This window comes from Peromyscus leucopus, chromosome 19, assembly GCF_004664715.2.
Source record: "Peromyscus leucopus breed LL Stock chromosome 19, UCI_PerLeu_2.1, whole genome shotgun sequence".
Classification (NCBI taxonomy): Eukaryota; Metazoa; Chordata; class Mammalia; order Rodentia; family Cricetidae; genus Peromyscus; species Peromyscus leucopus.
This window is the reverse complement of record NC_051079.1, coordinates 78038046-78058394: the sequence shown is the minus strand read 5'-3', so window position 1 is coordinate 78058394 and position 20349 is coordinate 78038046. Positions and strand designations below refer to the sequence as shown.

The window sequence follows — 20349 nt, the reverse complement described above, 5'->3', positions numbered from 1 at the left end:
TTTTGTTCTTTTGATACAATCATTTGAGAGCTATGCTTCATTCAGTTTTAAAAAGTGAGGCTACATAGTAAATTTGTTTTTTATAATAAATTGATATCCTTACAGAGGTAAGTTATTTGAAGATTCTGACGTCTGTTATATTTCTTTCATTATATCAAATAATGAAGCCCTATAAATTAAATTATAAGCACTCCAAGTTTTTTCTTTTTCTTTTCCGGACAGGGTTTCTCTGTGTAACAGCCCTTGCTTTGCAAACCAGGCTGGCCTAAACCTCACAGAGATCTAGCTGCCTCTGTCTTCTGAGTGCTGGGATTAAAGGTGTGTGCCACTATGCCTGGCTTCCTTCAAGTTTTTGTGACATTCCATATATTCATTGGATTTATGTTATAATAATATCCTTATATTCGTAAGATTTGAGGTGTCAGCAAAAGCTTGGCTATATTGTTATTAGTTACATGTTTTGTAGAATACTTTGCTTTTCTGAGCTGTAAATATTAGACTAAATTCCTTCCAGTCATTACATGTATAAAGTTTCTACCTAATATGAATTCATTGATGGTTAATGAAGATCAAGCTTCAGCTAAAGGCTGTGTAACATTACTTATATATACAAGGTTTCTCACCAATACAAAAATCTCTGATGTTGATTATGGCATGAAGAATAAAGGATTTTCCACTTGATTTTAACTTGCTGTGTTTCTATTATGGATAAAATTTTGATATTACATAAGTGTAAAACAATTGTTAAATACTTTGCCACCCTGTTTGCATTTACAGGGTTTCTCTCCAGTATGTATGGATTCTTTGGTATTGAGTAAGGGCTTTGCAATTATTAAAAGCTTTGCCATAATCTTCATATTTGTAGAGTTTTTCTCTAGTATGAATTCTTTGGTGTTGTTTAAGATTTGAAGAACAGTTAAAGCCCTGGCCACATTCTTTGCATTTGTAGGGTTTCTCTCCAGTATGAATTCTTTGGTGTTGACTAAGAGCTGAACAATTATTAAAGGCTTTGCCACATTTTTCACACTTGTAGGGTTTCTCTCCAGTATGGATTCTTTGGTGTTGAATAAGGGCTGAAAAATTATTAAAGGCTTTGCTACATTCTTCACATCTATAGGGTTTCTCTCCAGTATGAATTCTTTGATGATAACTTAGGTGTGAAGATGAGTTAAAGGCCTTGCCACATTCTTTACATTTGTAGGGTTTCTCTCCAGTGTGAATTCTTTGGTGATGAGTAAGGCTTGAACTATTATTAAAAGCTTTGCCACATTCTTCACATTTGTAGGGTTTCTCTCCAGTATGAATTCTTTGGTGTTGAATTAGGGCTGAACAATTATTAAATGCTTTGTCACATTCTTTACATTTATAGGGTTTTTCTCCAGTATGAATTCTCTGATGTCGAGTGAGATAAGAGACCATGGTAAAGGCTTTGCCACATTCTTTACATTTGTAGGGTTTATCTCCAGTATGAAGTATCTGATGATAATTAAGGTATGAAGAACAGTTAAAGGCCTTGCCACATTCCTTGCATTTGTAAAGTTTTTCACCTGTATGAATTCTCTGATGCCTGTACAGGTGTGAAGAACAATTAAAGGCCAAGTCACATTCTTTACATTTGTAGGGTTTCTCTCCAGTATGAATTCTTTGATGTTGGGTAAGGCTTGAAGACCAGTTAAAAGCTTTACCACATTCTGTGCATTTATAGGGTTTCTCACCAGTATGAATTCTTTGATGCTTATACAGGTGTGAAGAACAGTTAAATGCTTGACCACATTGTTCACATTTGTAGGGTTTCTCTCCAGTATGAATTCTTTGATGTGGGGTGAGGCTTGAAGAACAGCTAAAAGCTTTGCCACACTGTTCACATTTGTAGGGTTTCTCTCCAGTATGAATTCTCTGGTGTTGAATAAGGAGTGAATTCCGAACAAAGGCCTTGCCACATTCTTTACATTTATAAGGCTTTATTCCTATTGAATAAATAATAAGGTATCAATAACAACAATAATCTTTATATTTATAATGCTTATTGTTAACATTGGATATTTTTATTCAGTTACATATTTATATGAAATTTACCCTCCCATGACCCATAAAATATAGAATGTAAAATATATTTCTATACCCCAAATCACTGCAGCATTACTCAGAAAATACCACAGGTGGAAACAACCTAATTTCCATTGTACCAAAAAGATGAAGACAATATGGAATATACAAACAATGAAATACTATTCCACCTTTAAAAGGTAATCATGTGCTATCTACCATAAGGATGAATTTTAAAGGTGCTATAAAAAATGAAATAAAACCTATTACACAAAGACATATGACCTGAATTACTTGAAGATTTTATAGTAATAAAACTTGTAAAACTGAAAGTAGAATGCTGAATGTAATAAATTGTATGGAGACAAAAATATACAGTTTCTTTCATAAGTATAGAGTTATTTTCAAAAGCAAAAACATTTTCTAAAAATATACTACAAGCCGGGCGGTGGTGGCGCACGCCTTTAATCCCAGCACTCGGGAGGCAGAGGCAGGCGGATCTCTGTGAGTTCGAGGCCAGCCTGGTCTCCAAAGCGAGTTCCAGGAAAGGCGCAAAGCTGCACAGAGAAACCCTGTCTCGGAAAAAAAAATATATATACTACAAAACAATTTGAATAAACAATGCTATTGAATAGCATACTCAAAATATTCAAGATACTTTTATGCAATTGAAATAAATTTAAATGTATTAATTTATAATTATATAATTTATCTGTAAATCACAGAAATTTCAGTAAGGTCAACATGTCTATTCATAAACAGATGATAAATATAGCATAATTTCTACAAATATGGCAGAGGTAACTATTGTGTATAGTATGAAAACATGGGAACAGGTAAATAAAAATTAAATTCTATTGGAAATATAGATACAGTTAACAGATTTTTTTCATTGTCTTACATTTTCTTAACTCCAATCCAATCAGAATATGCCTAAACATATTATCAACTTATTTGTGAAAAACTAGGCCAAAAAAAAAAACCCACAGAAAACGGATTTCCAAATAAGACAAGGAGAATCTTGAACCCATAAAATCCTGAAAGAATACAAAAAAAATTATTTAAAAAATTCATCCAATTATGTATCCTTTTTGGCTGGGACTATAAAAACACATGCATTTTAAATCATTGGTGTAGAGAGATTGAAAAAAAATTGTACATTCACAGAGAGCTCGGAGGAGACAATTTTGATCAATGAGCATATAGATAAAATTAGAGAAACTCTGTAAGTGGAAGATTTTCTGTCCCACCCACTCTCACAGCCACTTTTAAAATAATCACCCAGAGGCTTAATATTACTTGGAAATGCTTGGTTGATAGCTCAAGCTTACAACTAGTTACCTCTTACATTTAAATTAACCCATTTCTATTCATCTATGTATTGCTATGGGGCTGTGGCATTACTTATCTAATGGCATCTGGCTTCTTTGGTGGCTGGCTGGCATTTCCCTTGACTCTGCCCTTCTTCTCCTGTATCTCTGCTTGGATTTCCCACCTGGCTCTATCCTGCCTTGCCATAGGCCAAAGCAGCTTTATTTATCAACCAATGAGAGCAACACGTATTCACAGCATACAGAAAGACATCCCATAGCAAAACCCAGTTGTGGCTACTGTATTATAAAGATTTGACTCAGTGGTTTTTAGAAGTATCTGTGAACTATCTGAACCCTACACAGCAATGAAACATCTATCAGGATGTAGCTCTTCATAGGCAAAAGTAATTACTTTGTTAGTCACTATGAATGTGGGTAGAGATCACTGGAGGGGAAGAACATGACTCAGAGGACTTATGATGTATGATAGAGATCCACATGAAATGTCCTTGTTTGATAGTTAAGAGAAATCAATGGAGACTCCTAAAATTATTTCCATGAAACAGCTTCTCAATCCACATTTTAAAAGCCTGGCATTCTGTTGAATTTTTGAACCTCTCATCTGCATCCTCTCACTCATACATTCCTACATACCTGGGTACACGGCTACTGTTGCTTGTTGTTTCACATTCCAAGGCTGTTTTCTTTGTTCCAGAAATGTGATCAGATATGGCTTAGAGAAAGCAAGACCTGTTTGTAGAAAAATGATGCTTTGTGTTGGTCTCTGGAAAATCAGCATTTCTATCCTAGTATTTGCTTATAAGGAAAGATGACATAAATGAAAGCTTGTAGGAAAAAAAAAAACCCCATTTCTCTACATCTTTCCTGATAAGTATATTAGAATACAAAGGAAGATTTTACAGTTTGAAGATCTTGAGCTTTATTTACAAATACAGAAAATTTAACATTAAAGGGTATATTGTTTTAAGACTGTATGGTATGTCTCATGCAACTTAATTTCTAAAATTACCACTAGAGTGAAGGGTTCATAATTTAAAAACAAAAAAGGTTAAAAATAGAAGGAATATAATAAACTTAACTAATTTATTCTTAGCCACCCTTCTATTTTTTCCTTAAAAGCAGAAATATGAAATTCATTGATATAAAGCATAAGCTCCCATGAGATATTCTACAAAGAAAGACACTGAAATATTGACAATGAATTAAGAATTCAGTAGGGGAGTGATACTCACCCAGAGAGACAAGGTTGCTGTAATTCTCTAACATCACATCACTATACAAATCCCACTGTGCAGGATCCAGGCATTCATACTCCTCTGGGGAGAAATCAATGGCTACATCTCTGAATGACAACTGCCCCAATATAGAAATAAATTAATTGCATAAGGTAAGTAATTATCAATCAATAAAGTTATATATTTGCTGAGTTCCTAATTTTACCAAAGATGAAAGGAGAGCTAGAAGTGGTTTGGATCTAAGTAATATGAATCAATAAAATTCTTTGATATGTAGGAATGTTGTCTTGCGTATTTAATGAAAAATGATATAAGATCCACCAAAACTCACATTTTTAGTGAAATATAATGTAAACTGAAAGAATCAACACTATTTATAGTGTGTGCTAAATTTGTATCATACTATATAAATTGTATATCTTTCACATGGAAAAACATTAATGATAAGTTAGAACACTATAAATTTTTAAAATATATATGCAATTATGAATAGGAAATGTAATTAAAATGCATATTCAGATGCAACAACTCTGGACTAAGTTCTGAGTTTCTGAATATGTACAGATCTCAGTATTGATATCAGTGACTAATCTGAATAGTCATGGATAAAATTGAATTTCAAGAATTTAAATAAGTTAGATATTAAAAACATAGAAAGTACAGCAATACTTTTAGAATATTAAAATACACTACATGTCATTTATCTCCTGAAACATTTATCTTTTTTATGATCAAAAGTCTAAAACCATATCTTCTATCTTTTTGAAAGGTATGGTATATAACTGATACCTGTGGTCACCATTCTGTATGATAGTACTCTTGTCTTGCTTCCTCCTAAAAGTATAATAGCACCAGTTCTCATTCCCTGATGTCACTGGCCTCTGGGAAACATCATTAACCTTCAATTTCTGAGATCAAATTTTGATTGAGATCAAGTGGCATTTATCTTTCTCTGCCTGAATTATTTCCAGATTTACCCAGTTTGTTACAAATGATAGGATTTCATTCCGCTTCATATGTGAATAGTATTCCATTATACATATATACCACAACTTCTTGGTTATTTTTTTCTTTTCTGACATCATTTTGCTAAAAATTTAGACAATTATAAAAATAACATTTCAACTAAGTTTATATGACCTCAAAAGTATAGAAAAAGGAATATTTTAAAAAGAGCCAAAAATCAAGTGTTTGTGCCAAAATAATGTTTAAAATAATTTCATAGCAAAAAAAGATTAAAGAAAACCTATTACAAAGTCAGCCAAAGAAAACTGCTCAAATAAATTTATATCTGATACAGCATGTATAAAAATAGAGCTAGGGCTGGGTGGTCATGGCGCACGCCTTTAATTCCAGCACTCGGGAGGCAGAGCCAGGTGGATCTCTGTGAGTTTGAGGCCAGCCTGGGCTACCAAATGAGTTCCAGGAAAGGCGCAAAGCTATGCAGAGAAACCCTGTCTTGAAAAACAAACAAACAAACAAACAAAAAACAATAGAGCTAAATATTAGGAAAAAATTTTTAATGTCTTTGAAAACAAGAAATATGATAATAAGGGCTAGAGAGATTACTCACTAGGTGAAGAACAGCTTGAGTTCTGTCCCTGATACCTGCATGATGGAAGGAGAAAAGACTCCTGCAAGTTGCCCTTAGACCTCTACATGTACTATATTATTTCTCTTTACTCTCTCTCATACACACACACACACAATAAATAAATAAATAAATAAATAAATAAATAATAATAAATGTTAATAAAAAGAAATGTCATAAAAGGAGATAGGATGATATGAGGTGGGTGCGTGTAAGGGCAAAGGAAGAGAAGAAGAAAGGGGAATCAACAAACCAATAATCCAATTAAAAATGGAGTACAGATCTAAACAGAATTCTCAACAGAAGAATTTCAAATGGCTGAGAAACACTTAAGGTGTTCAATATCCTTATTCATCAGGGAACTACAAATCAAAATGACTCTGTGATCTTACTCTCCGTCTTACACCTGTCAAAATGGCTAAGATAAACAGCTCATGCTGGAAAAGATGTGGAGCAAGGGGAACTCTCCTCTGTTGTTGGTGGGAGTGCAAACTTGTACCACCAGCCACTTTGGAAATCAGTGTGGTGGTTTCTTAGAAAACTGGGAATCAACTTACCACAAGACCCAGTGTAGCTGAAAGTTTTCCTGTGTCCCACCTGGTCCAAAGCTGCTCAGACCCAAGTAAACACACAGAGGCTTATATTAATTAAAACTGCTCAGCCATTAGCTCAGGCCTACCACTGACTAGCTCTTACATTTAAACTCAGCCCATTTCTGTTAATCTGTATGTCACCACATGCTCCATGGCTTTATCTGTGTGCCATTACATGCTGCTCCCTGGAGGGCAGGCTGGTGTCTCCTCACTCAGCCTTTCTCTTCCCAGAATTCTCCTTGTCTGCTTATCCTGCCTATAATTCCTGCCTGGCTACTGGCCAATCAGCATTTTATTTGTCAACCAATCAGAGCAACACATATTCACAGCATACAGAACATCCCACAGCACCTCTCCTTTTCTGTCTGGGTGGGACACAGAAAAACTTCAGCTACAACCCAGCTATACCACTCTTGGGCATATACCCAAAGGATGCTCAATCATACCATAAGGACACTTGCTCAGCTACATTCATAGCAAGTTTATTTGTAATAGTCAGAACCTGGAAACAACCTAGATGTCCCTCAACCAAGAAATGGATAAAGAAAATGTAGTACATCTACACAGTGGAGTATTACTCAGCTGTTAAAACAATTACATCAGGAAATTTGAAGGCAAATGGACGGAACTAGAAAAAAATCATCCTGAGTGAGGTAACCCAGACAAAGACAAACATGGTATGTACTCACTCATAAGTGGAATGAGAACATGAGTGATCAAGTTAGGGAGAGGAATGGAGGAGGAGACTACTTAAAGAGACTACTGGAAAGGGGGGCACATTTTAGGGTCAGGTAAAAACCTGGTTCAAGGGAATCTCCCAAGAATCTATAAGGATGACCCCAGCTAAGACTCTTAGCAATAGTGGATATATAGCCTGAACTGACCATCTCCTGTGACCATATTGGTGTCTAGCCCAACTGTCATCAGAGAGGCTTCATCTAGCAATTGATGGAAACAAGAAACAAGAAACAAGAAAACTCACAGAATCAACTAACCTGGGCTCATAGGAGCTCACAGAGACCAAATCAACAACCAAGGAGCCTGCATGGGACTGAACTAGGCACTCTGCATATATGTTACAATTGTGTAACTTGGTCCTCTTGTGGGAGTCCTAACAGTAGAACAGTGGCTATCTCCAACTCTTTTACTTGCTTTTAGGCCCCTACTCCTCATATTGGGTCACCTTGACTAACCTAATACATAGGGAAGTGCTTAGTCTTACTGCAACTTGATGTGCCATGTTGTGTTGATATTCATGGGACACCTGCCCTTTCCTGAACAGGAATGGAGGGGGAGTGAATTAGGGAGATGGAAGATGGGAGTGGGGGGACTGGGAGGAGAGGAAGGAGGGGAAGCTATGGCCAAAATGTGAAATAAATTAATTTATCAAAAAAAGAAAATGCCATAATGACACCTAATACTGTGTATGCTAATTTTAAAAATTTACAAATATGAAAACATAAATGACACTAGACATATTTAAGAAAAGCAACCATAAATATGCTATAGTTTCTGAGTCATAGATTATTGATTTAATTTCATTTATTATTTATTTTGAGTTACATCTTACAATTTTTTCTATTGTCACCTTGCTGATAACTATTTTTGCTTTAATATCATGAATCACATTACTACTTCACAGTACATTTATGAAGCCAAATATCACTGTTGTTTATAAAACTCAAAGTTGACACCCATCACATATTCTAATAAACTCATTTTGTAAAGCAACACATTTTTGGTTTTGATATTTTTTATAGTAAACTTTTCAATTACAAACCTAAAGTATTTGAAAGATGTTCCAAGGATAAATATAACAGAACTGATAAAATCTAAACTAACTGTGAGGCTTAATGAGAGAATAAAACCACCAGAGCTATGCTAAGGCCAAAGCTTTTTGTTTTGTTTTTTTGTTTTTCGAGACAGGGTTTCTCTGTGTAGCTCTGTGCCTTTCCTGGAACTCGCTTTGTAGACCAGGCTGCCTCAACCAGAGATCCACCTGTAAAGGCGAATGAACTGCCAGGCTGTCTCCAAGAAGAGGGAGAGCTTCCTTGCAAAAAGGGGAGTTTTATAGGGTGGTTTAAGTTGGGTGAGAGAGTGGCAGGAGAACACTAAGGGAAAAGAAACTGTTGCAGGTAAAAGGGGCTGCTATAAGCAAAATTTTATGTGTGGGGGCTCTGGCCATTAGGATAGGAAGGAGGCTGTGGTCACACTCTTCTGCTGAGATAAGGCATCAAGAAGACTTCTGAGAACTGCAGAATGTTCAGTCTCCATTTCCCCAAAGGGGCTAGGTCCCATATGGGTCATCCATCTTGGTGTCTTAGGTGACTCTATCTTGGCTAAAGATCTGGGCCAGCTCAACACTAACTACAGGTATTAGTATAATACAAGCTAGCATAAAAACATATAATAAGAACAACAATAATGCACATAATAATGGTTTGTGGACAAATATGACCTATTTTACTTTTTAAAAATTATTTTTATTGCTTGATAATTTCATACATGCACATGACATTTTGATTAAAATTCCCCCCATTGGCACCCAACGTGTTGGCAAGAGTTTCCACCTAAAACCTGAGTAAAAAACGGAGCTAAAAACAGTTCCTAGTTGTTTCTTTCAAGCCAGCAGCAGCCTGTGTGTTTTGAGCTACTATGGCGGGTTCCTGGCTGTGCGCTCGACTTGCAGTATGGCAGGAATGAGGCCTCTGCAAGTGGCACATTAAGCTGCGTGGTGGATTTAGCCTTTGCTAGTACAAAATAAAAAAGGTTTCTGGGCTACACGCTGCTTTGATAGAAGCATAGACCCACTCTTTCTGAGAGTTGATGGCTCCCAGAGCTGTTGGAAAATGTACCACTGCCATGTTGGGAAGCTGAAGTGGGTGGAGCCAGCAACCACAGCACCGTTTCAGTCTTAGAATGGTGCAGTTTAAAGCAATAGGCTCAAGGTAATATAAAAAAATAAACCACGTAAAGATGGCTACTACAAAGAGAATCTGGATTATGTTCTCTTTGATATTTGTAACTAAAGAAAAACATTTGATTACAAAAGCTATTGAGTTATGCCAAAACATATATTTTAAATGTACCTTGACTTCAAAATTTGGATGTAAGGATATGTTGCTTTGGAAAGGAGGCTTTGCTTTTGTTTCCACAGAAAACCAGAGGCTATGTATTTGTTCCAGATTAAGATACATCAGGTTTGACCAGCCAAGACCCCCTGAAAGGTCTCTGATGACACCATGGTCCAGATGATCCAACATCCAGAATGGTTTGAAGGCAACTGGCTCAGACAATACAGCCTCATGGACTACTCCATAATCCTAAAATTTTCTTTCTGTCCCCATAAGATACAGCACCCTCCTCCAGCAGGAAGTAGTAAGAGGAGCTATTCCCAAATCCTCAAATTATATGTAATTTTACTATGTTAAGGTTAAAACCTTCCTTTAAAAAAAGGGGGGGGGGAGTGCTGTGGGATGGTCTGTATGTCAAATTACTCTGATTGGTCAATAAATAAAACACTGATTGGCCAGTGGCTAGGCAGGAAGTATAGGCGGGACTAACAGAGAGGAGAAATAAAAGAACAGGAAGGTGGACAAAATCACTGCCAGCCGCTGCCAGGACAAGCAGCATGTGAAGAAGCTGCCGGTAAGCAACGAGCCATGTGGCAAGGTATAGATTTATGGAAATGGATTAATTTAAGCTATAAGAACAGTTAGCAAGAAGCCTGCCATGGCCATACAGTTTGTAAGCAATATAAGTCTCTGTGTTTACTTGGTCGGGTCTGAGCTGTTGTGGGACTGGCGGGTGATAGAGATTTGTCCTGACTGTGGGCAAGGTAGGAAAACTCTAGCTGCACCCCATTCCCCTCCTGACACTTTCCCCTCCCTTCTTCCTGTGCTTTGTTTCAAACCCACTGAGCTCACTTTGTGCTAACTTATAGACACGGGCATACAACATTTCCTAAAGTATATGTAGCTTCTCTGTGAACATATCCTTAAAGAAAACTCTTACTCCACTAGCAGACATCAGTTGACAATAGCTTCTTAGCTAGGAAGTGTGGATTAATTTGCCCTTTCCCCTTCCCTGCTGGAATTTTGGCTGATTTGATCTTGTATAGAACTTAAACATGCAGTGATAGCCACTGTGAGTTCATGTGTTTAGTAACCCTGTCATGCACAGCAAACATTTGTCTGTACGTGTCTACTACCCCTGGCTCTTAAAACTCTTCCCCCTCTTCTGTAATGATTCTTGAGCTTTGGAATAAGGGAGTGTGACATAGAAGTCACATTTAGAGCTAAGCATATCACAGAATCTTATTTTCTGCACACTGACCAGTTGTGAATCTCCATATTAATTGTCATCTACTATAAAAAAAACTTCTCAGCCGGGCGGTGGTGGCGCACGCCTTTAATCCCAGCACTCGGGAGGCAGAGCCAGGCGGATCTCTGTGAGTTCGAGGCCAGCCTGGGCTACCAAGTGAGCTCCAGGAAAGGCGCAAAGCTACACAGAGAAACCCTGTCTCGAAAAACCAAAAAAAAAAAAACTTCTCAGATGACAGTTGATGATTCCCTATCTATACTCTTGGTCTAGGGATAAGAACTTAAGGGGGAATTTTATATCCATTTAAGAGAATAACAGTAGTATGTTCTCCCCTATGACTTAGGCAGCCATGGATTTTTTTTTTTTTCACAGTTATAGTACCAGGCTTGAGTTCCATCTTGTGTCCCATATCTTAAATCCAAGCAGAAAGTGGTTGGTTATTCCCCTAACACTCACACAAGTAAGGCATATCTTTACAGGCAAGTAGTTATTGTAGCTCACAGAGTTCACAGCTGGGTAAAACTTGCTGTGGAATAATCCTGTACACTGTGAATATATATTACTCTCATTGGTTAATAAAAAAGCTGATTGGCCAATAGCTGGGCAGGAAGAGATTGGGTGGGATAGCCTGACACAGAGAGAATTCTGGAAAGAAGAAAGGTGGATGGAATCTGGAGTTGCCAGCCAGATGGAGAACAAGGCAGACACACAAAATGGGACAGAGGTAAAAGTCACGAGCCTTGTGGCAACATATAGATTAATAGGAATGGGTTAATTTAAGATGTAAGACTAGTTAAAATAAGCCAGAGCTATTGGCTGAACATTTATAATTCATATTCAGTCTCTGAGTTAGTTATTTGGGACTGGGCAGTTGGGACAGGAAATGTCCATTTACAAAGACTGTTGATTATTTTTTCTCTCTCAATAGCATACCTAATCACTTCTAGAACTATGAAAGCTAAACAGTAAGGATGAAGCTTCCTGCTTGGTACCAGCTACATTTCTCCAAGTCCTATGACTTAAGTATGTGGTGTTTTTAGCATTCTTACCATCATGTTCTGGAGGATAACCAAGAAGCTATTCTAATTCTGGTTCCCAAAGAAACAGTTTATAATAAAAATTTATATTTAGAACTCAATATATGTCTCATTTTCCATGGGGCTGCTGCTGATTTTATCTCTAAAGTGTAAAGTGTCTTTCATAAGTAGTTAGCACAAGTTAACACAAAAAGATTCACTAAATTTATATTAAAAATATACATGGAAACTCAGTTTGAGTGCATAACAACATGAACTTTGAGAAATATAAACTGACAACTATCTATTGCTAATATAGACTAAATGTTGAACTATGGTTAAAGTTTACATAGAACCTCAAAGCGGAAAAGCGATTTTTTTTCTGAGACAGGGTTTCTCTGTGTAGTTTTGGTTCCTATCCTGGATCTTGCTCTGTAGACAAGGCTGGCCTTGAACTCATAGATATATGCCTGGCTCTGCCTCCTGAGTGCTGGGATTAAAGGCGTGCGCCACCACTGCCTGGCCTGAAATTTCACCTTCAATATACTACTATTATGTATCTAGGAATTAGTTTCTAGGTTCTGCCCCAGAAGAAATTCCAACCTTAAACATTATTCTGAGGAATCATTTAAAACACTGATAAGAATGACAAGAGGCTTTGTTAAGTCCAGTAGCTTTTGCATTTAGGTATTCTGATATGGGAGGAGGTTTGTAGTTTCATCACACACCTAATGTGTCAAAATGCAAATCTTTTTGAAGACCCTAAGCAATAAGACTTAGAGATGGATCACAGTATGTGAAAGCACACTTTTACCTGAATAATGTGAAATCCAAGATCCAGAATAATGAGGGCATCCCTCCATGACCAGCAGAGGCTCATTTTAGCAGGCAAGCAGTAGGAAGATTGCCATGCTCTTTTTGATTACAACATACAGAAAGAGTCAAACCTGTATCTAGATCTCTGGCTGATGGGTGACTAATAATTCTTCAGTCTGCATTCCAGGTGGGCAATGATGGTATTACACTACACCATAGCCATTTGCTATGATTGAAGTTTAGAAATTATAATTTTCAGTAATAGCTAAAGAACCTCAGTTAAAAATATTAATAAAGGCTTTATTGTATGATTAAAATGATAATTAATATTTAACAATGTCTGGTGATGGTAGGTTAAGGTCAGGAAACTGATGAACATAATTGCCTTGACAGAAGGCTCCTAGGCATGTAGAATTCTAGGCAAAAATATTAGTGATTTTTAGTGGCTAAGAATGAAAACAAATGCTGGTATAATGGCATATACTTTTAACCCAGCACTTGGGAGGTAGAGACAGTCAGATCTCTATGAGTTTGAAGCTGGCCTGGTCTATGTTGAAAAACAGTGTTATAGGCCATCCAGAGCTACATAGTGAAACCCCTTTAAAAAATGTAAACAAATATCATGAATTTAATCATGGTTAGAAAAGAGTAAAATTTCATTTTTCAACCTAACAGAGAAGAATGTGAATAAAGTACACATAAACTGAGGTTCTATCAATGACAAGAACTATGTTGGTTCATATCAAATCCAATAGTAGACAAAAAATGTTTAATATTTTGTTATTTATCTTGACATATAGAACTCATTTCAGTGGCTAAGTCCCTTTATTGGTTTACTGCAGGTCTGAAGTTGTAGGCCTATGTCACTGCCATCATCTCGACCTTAGAGCTGCTTTGTTTTCTTCTTTGCAGTCTTTATCATCACTCATTATTATAGTTAGGTTCTTTCATGGGTCTTCTGTAAACCTGAAGCTGTGTTTCTGAAATTTTTAATAGTGCAATTTATTTTTCCTTGGTACTGTAAGGGAAGAGACTCTATTCCAAACCTTTCTAAGTTAGTTTGGGAAATGAGTAGCTTTCTCTTCAATGTGCTTTTATTGTCTCATGTGCATCAAGCTGATGGAGCAACAATGGATCATAAAAATAACATTGACACTTCCTCAGGAGTACATAAAGGCCTATATATCCTCAATGGGAATGTAGTATATCAATGCTTTCCCATATACAGTTGTCTCAATGAAAATACTATCAATACAATAGTTCAAGGTAACTGAAGGTAAGAATTATTCATGGCTTGGGGGACAAGGGTGAAAGAATGGGAGAAGATTCTAAATACAAGAAAGATATATTTTACAGAGATAACTTTGGCTGTCATAGGAAGGGGAAAATAAGCATTTGAAATGATTACAAGGTGTATAAAAGTAAAGATTTACACATTTTATTTATTTACTTGTTTGTTTGTTTTCAAGACAGGGTTTCTCTGTGTAGCTTTGGAACCTTCCTGGAACTCATTCTGTAGATAAGGCTGGCCTTGAACTCACAGAGATCTGCCTGCCTCTGCCTCCTGAGTGCTGGGATTAAAGGCGTGTGCCACCACCACTCGGTCAAGATTTGCATGTTTTAAATACAATGTACTTTTGGGGGGAAATTAAGACAGCCCTTGTCTTGGGTCACATTTACCTTAGAACCAGCCATTTCTTCTTCTTCCTTCCCTGTGTTTCTTCTTGTATTTGACTCAAAAGACGGCAGATCATTTAGACTTTCACAGTCCTCTTTTTGTAGGTTCAAGATCGATGTTAGCTTTCACTCAGGTATTGAGGTATTTCTGCATCTCATTTTTAATAATAGTTTTAAATAAGACAGTATTCAGCTTAAATCCAGAAAAACACTCAAGATCAGTGTTTCTATCTACATAAGGAGGGGAAAAATTATGAGACATTGATATTTCATACCTAAAAAGGAAAAGAAAGAAAGTTATCTATAACTGTCAGAAAATAAATGAATTTACTTGTTTTTCAATGACAACAAACTATGAAGTGACCAATAAATCATATATGAACACTCTAGAATTGCCAATTCCCTCCCATATGACTTACTATTAAATTTCAATATCCAGGTAACAAGATAGAGGATCACCCATCAGAAGCCTTCAAAAGAGGATTTATTGTATTTTTGAATCATTGTAATAGATTTCAATTATAAGTTATCTTCTCTATTTTCTTAACCCGCCCCCCCCACACACACATATTTTGCAGTCATAATGGAATCGATTTTTCCTATTTATTTCCTCTGGTGGCATTACCAGTAAAACATTGAAATTCCATTCAAAGTCACCTGCCAAGAAGGATAATCTGAGAAAGTCATTTACTAATTACTAATGGAATATAAAGTTAATGTCCTAATTTGCTTTCTGCTGTTGTGATAAATATCATGACTAATACCAACTTTGGGGGGCAAAGGCTTTATTTGGCTTATAGTTTACATTCCATCACTGAGGGAAGTCAAAGCAGGAACCTGGGGCAACAACTGAAGCAGAGATCATGAGGAATGCTGCTTACTGTCTATGACTTCTTCAGCTTGGTTGACCAGGGATGGCACTGGACACAATAGGTTATACCATTCCATATCAATCATTAATCAAGGAAATGCCCCACAGATGTGTCCATAGGGCAGTCAGATGGAGGGTATTCCTTAATTGAGGTTCCCTCTTTCCAGGTGACTTTAGTTTTGTTGAGTTGACATAAACCAGTACAATCCCTAAAGAAGGATCTTGTTAAAGTACCCAAGAGTTTTACTGTTAGCCTTCCTCCCATCCTGCCCACCAGAAGGACCTAAAGTATTTTACCAGGATAACTGTACAATAGGAAAGGGAAACAGATTTTCAGGGGTCTACTTCTGAACTCACTCTAATTTCAGGAGATGAATGCCACTAAGGAGATGCCTGCTTTACACTGGAACAAAAGGAAGACTGTTCTTAAGGGCAAGACCCTATGCAGCTAAGCTTCCAACATGTGAAAGCAAAAGTTTTTAGCTCCTAGAAAACAACTGAAAACAAAAGCTGCTTATATGGTTCAATGTGAGGGTCTATCTAAAGCTGGCAGCAGAATTTGGCAGTATTGCCCACATGGTGTTAGCTTTAAGAGGCCTGAAGTGAAGGGGTCATGGATTCTTTGTCAATGGTCTCAGAGTGCAAAGGCCATGCCATGTGTTGCAAGGGAGTCCCCTGTGTGAAGGCCCTGAGAGAGCAAGAGGCTGTAAGAGGTCGTTGTGTGAAGCTATGAAAGTGAAGCCTGGTTTCACTGGAGATTGAAACTGAATCTGCTAAGGAGAGTTGCATACAAGAAGTACAACTAGCCCAAGAGAGAGATGCATGTTGCAGGCAGCAAATCTGGTGCAGAGTCATCTAAGCCCTCTTACACCTGGAATGGAGCTACATGATTTGGAGTTTGCCTTATTGGGTTCCAGTCTTGCTTTAGTCTATTATTTTCTCCTTATGTCTCCATCCTCCCCTTTGGAATAGTAATATATACTCTGCACTATTAAATGTTGGGAGTAGGGGGCTGGAGAGATGGCTTAGTGGTTAAGAGCACTGACTGCTCTTCCAGAGGACCCGGGTTCAATCCCCAGCACTCACATGGCAGCTCACAACTGTCTGTAACTGCAGTTCCATGGGACCCTCACACAGACATCTGCACAGGCAAAACACCAATGCACATAAAATGAATATAAAATGAAATAAAATGTGGGAGTATGTAATTTGCCTTTTGATTTTACATAAGGTTACAATTAAGAAGTTACCTTGAGTCTCAAAAGAAACTTTTGACTTTTAAACATTGTTGAAACTGTAAGAGACTATGGGGAATAAATGCCAGGAAATTGAATGTGGTGGTGTCAATGAGAAATATCCCCCACAGATCTGAGTATCTGAACACTTGGTTCCCATTTGGTGATGCTGTTTGGGGAGGTGGTGCAACCTCAGATTATATAGCCTTGCCCTACATCAACTCACTCTGCTTTATGCTAGTGGTAAAAGATGTGCCCTCTCAGCTTTGGATTCCTTCTGCTGTGCTTCCCTCCATAACAGACTTTTATCTCTCTTGCACTCTAATTTAAAATATATTTCTTCTGTAGATCATAATGTTTTATCACAGCAACAGAAAAATAACTAATACAATTTCTTTTTTTTTTTTGAAGAACACCTTAACTTTGGAAGTGTTTGCTCACCTTTCACTGTCTAATTGATAAAACACTTATTTACAGGTAGTGAAAAATAGAAGCAGAAGTTAGTAAAAATGTATTTTCAAGATGATAAGCACCCCGGTAACTTATGGTAATTCTCAGCTTTCCAAGTTCTTAAATTACAGGTATGAAGATGTAGAGACTTAAGAAAGTGTAGGTTTGTGTCAGTTTTTTAAAAAAGAATAAGAAAAAATGAAGGTAAGACATGAAATATTTTATATAGCTATACAACATTTGTGTTTTAAGTATATTTACAAAGTGCCAGGAAGTTAAAAATTAAATTATCTTGGTGTGATGGTGCATGCCTTTAAATCTCAGCACTTGGGAGGTAGAGGCGGGTGGATCTCTGAGTTCTAGGCCAGCCAGAGCTACATGGTAAGTCCCTGCCTTAAAACAAACAAAATAAGACAAAATTAGTTTTATGAAGAGAAAAGGTGGGCCAGCAAGATGGCTCAGTGGGTGCAGGCACTGCAGAAGACTGGCAACCTGACTCTACCTCCAGAGCATATGCAGACCAGAGAAATAACTGCAGAAAGTTCCCTCTGACCTTTATGAGTACTCTGGCACATGTACACATGCCCCAACACAAATAATAAGTAATAAAGTTAAAAAATGTAATGGTTAATATTGTCACTTTGACAGGATTTAGACTCACCTAGGAGATGAACCTCTGGAAATATCTATGAATCTAGATTGCATTAATTAAGGCTAGAAGACCAAACCTGAATATAGGTGGCACCATTTACTAGGCTGAGGTTTCAGACCAAATGAAAAGGAGAAAGTGCCGGGCAGTGGTGGCGCATGCCTTTAATTCCAGCACTGGGGAGGCAGAGGCAGGTGGATCTCTATGAGTTTGAGGCCAACCTGGTCTCCAAAGCGAGTTCTAGGAAAGGCTCAAAGCTACACAGAGAAACCCTGTCTTGAAAAACCAATTAAAAAAAAAAAGAAAGAAAGAAAGAAAAAAAAAAAAAAGAAAAGGAGAAAGTGAGCTGAGTATCAACATTCAGTTCTCTCTGCTTCCTGACCGAGGATATAGTGTGGCCAGATTCCTGATACTATGAGTCTCCTGTCAGGATGGTCTGTATCTCAGACCTATGAGTCAAAATAAATTTTTCCTTCTTTAAATTGTTTTTGTCTTATATTTTATCAAAGCAACAAGAGAAGTAATGAAAACAAAAGAAAATAGTACTCATATAAGAAAATATTTAACAAATTTATTGTAGCCTTTAATAAATTTATTCTAGTACAGTACCCCAAAAGTCTATAATTACATACACATTCATTCACCAATCCTTCACTATTTCACAGAGCAACTACTAGTACATGTAATGTTCACAGCAAGTGCCCCAGAAGAACCATTTTTACTGTACCTTTTCTATATTTGGATATGTTCACATATATCTGGAAAAAAATCTTCACCAATTACACATCCAATAGAGGATTAGTATCTAGAATATATAAAGACCTAAAGAAATTGAAAATAAAAAAAAACAACCTAATTAAAAATGGGTATAAAATTAAGCAGAGAGTTTTCAAAAATGTTCAACATCCTTAGATATCAGAGAAATGCAAATTAAAAGTACTTTTCAATTTTATTTTATACTAGTTAGAATGGCTAAGATCAATAAAACAAATGTCAGCTCATGCTGGTGAGGATGTGAGAAAAGGGGGAAACTTATCATTGCTGGCGGGAGTGCAAACTTTTACAGCCATTATGGGAATCAGTGTTGCAGTGGTTCATCAGGAAGCTGGGAATAGATCTACTTCAAGATCCAGCTATACCATTCTTGCACATAAACTTTAGGATTCCAGAGATACTTGCTCATCCATGTTCACTGCTGCTATATTCATAACAAGCAGAAATTGGAAACATCCCAAATGCCTATCAACTGATGAACAGATAATGAAAATGTGGATTACACAATATTATATTATTCAGTTGTTTATAATTATATATTATGTATTATATAATATATATTTATTATATTATTATTCAGCAATATTATTCAGCTGTTCAAAAATGAAATTATACAATTTGCAGGTGTGATGGCTATTCTTGGTTGTCAACTTTACTACATCTATAATTATTTAAAACCCCAAAATAGAGGGCATACCTGTAAGGGATTTCTGATTAATTTTAAATAGAAAGATCTTCTAATCTGGACCTTTGAGGAAGGAAGACACACCTTTAATCCAGATCTAGTCTTGGTCATGGCTTCTGCTGGAAGCCTATATAAGGACATGGAAGAAGGAAAAATTTGCTCTTTGCCTACTTGCTCTCACCTTGCTAGCCAAGTCCATTCCTTCACTGGCATTAAAGCCTACATCTTTGGAATTCCAGTATATACTGAAGACCAGCTGAGACATTCAGCCTTGTGGCCTGAGCAACTACTGGATTCTTGGACTTTCCCTTACAGGCAGCCATTGTTGGATTAGTTGGACTACAGTTTGTAAGTAATTCTAATAAATCCTTTCATTTTTATTTTAAAGATTTATTATTTTTATTAAATCTATACAGTGTTCTGCCTGCATGTATACCTGCAGGCCAGAAGAAGGCATCAGATCTCATTTTGGATGGTTGTGATCCACCATGTGGTTGCTGGGAATTGAAGTCAGGACCTCTGGAAGAGCAGCCAGTGCTCTTAACTGCTGAGCCACCTCTACACTCCCTAATAAATCTCCCATATATATAAGTTCTGTTACTGTATAGCACCCTGACTAATACAGATTTTGGTGCCAGAAGTAGTTCTGGAACAACAGAAGTATAAGGATGCATCTTTTAAGTATAATGTAAAACTGCATCAGGCTGAGTTTATTGGGCCCTCTGAGGGGAGATTCTAGTTTTAATATGGAAGCTTTAACAGTTTAAAAAGGTGTCAAAAGTTTGTTTCAATGGTTGGCTGAAGCATATAAGATGCAAAAAGTTGAGAGAGGCACCAGCACATTTGAAGAGCTTTGCTGTTGCCCTTTTTCTTGTGCCAGGTCTTAGGGTTGAAGATGCTGCTGCTCAGTTGGATGAATTAAATACAATGGGTTTAATTTGGCCCGGAGGTAGCAGGGGCCAGGTGTCAGCACTGAACCACCAAAGACAAGGTGATTGTAGGAATCATAATGGACAGCACAGTGAATTTTTGGTAGCATTACTCATGTGGGCCT

General features: G+C 37.0%; 1 protein-coding gene across 3 annotated transcripts in view; it reads right to left on the bottom strand.

Moving 5' to 3' along the window:
• Positions 1-268: 268 nt before the first annotated feature.
• The window catches only part of LOC114696084 (zinc finger protein 420-like), a 35288-nt gene continuing 15207 nt past the window's right edge, over positions 269-20349 (bottom strand). For 2 of the 3 annotated variants that reach the window (XM_028873631.2, XM_037197245.1), the window contains exons 2-5: positions 14635-14906; positions 4613-4733; positions 4014-4109; positions 269-1967 (exon numbers count right to left, since the gene is read on the bottom strand). In XM_028873631.2, the coding sequence (XP_028729464.1) occupies positions 772-1967; positions 4014-4109; positions 4613-4733; positions 14635-14649 (1428 nt within the window). In that variant the 5' untranslated portion in view covers positions 14650-14906 and the 3' untranslated portion in view covers positions 269-771. Of the gene's footprint in view, positions 1968-4013; positions 4110-4612; positions 4734-14634; positions 14907-18563; positions 18757-20349 lie in introns of those variants that run through there. The other variant, XM_028873632.2, reaches the window with a different exon arrangement.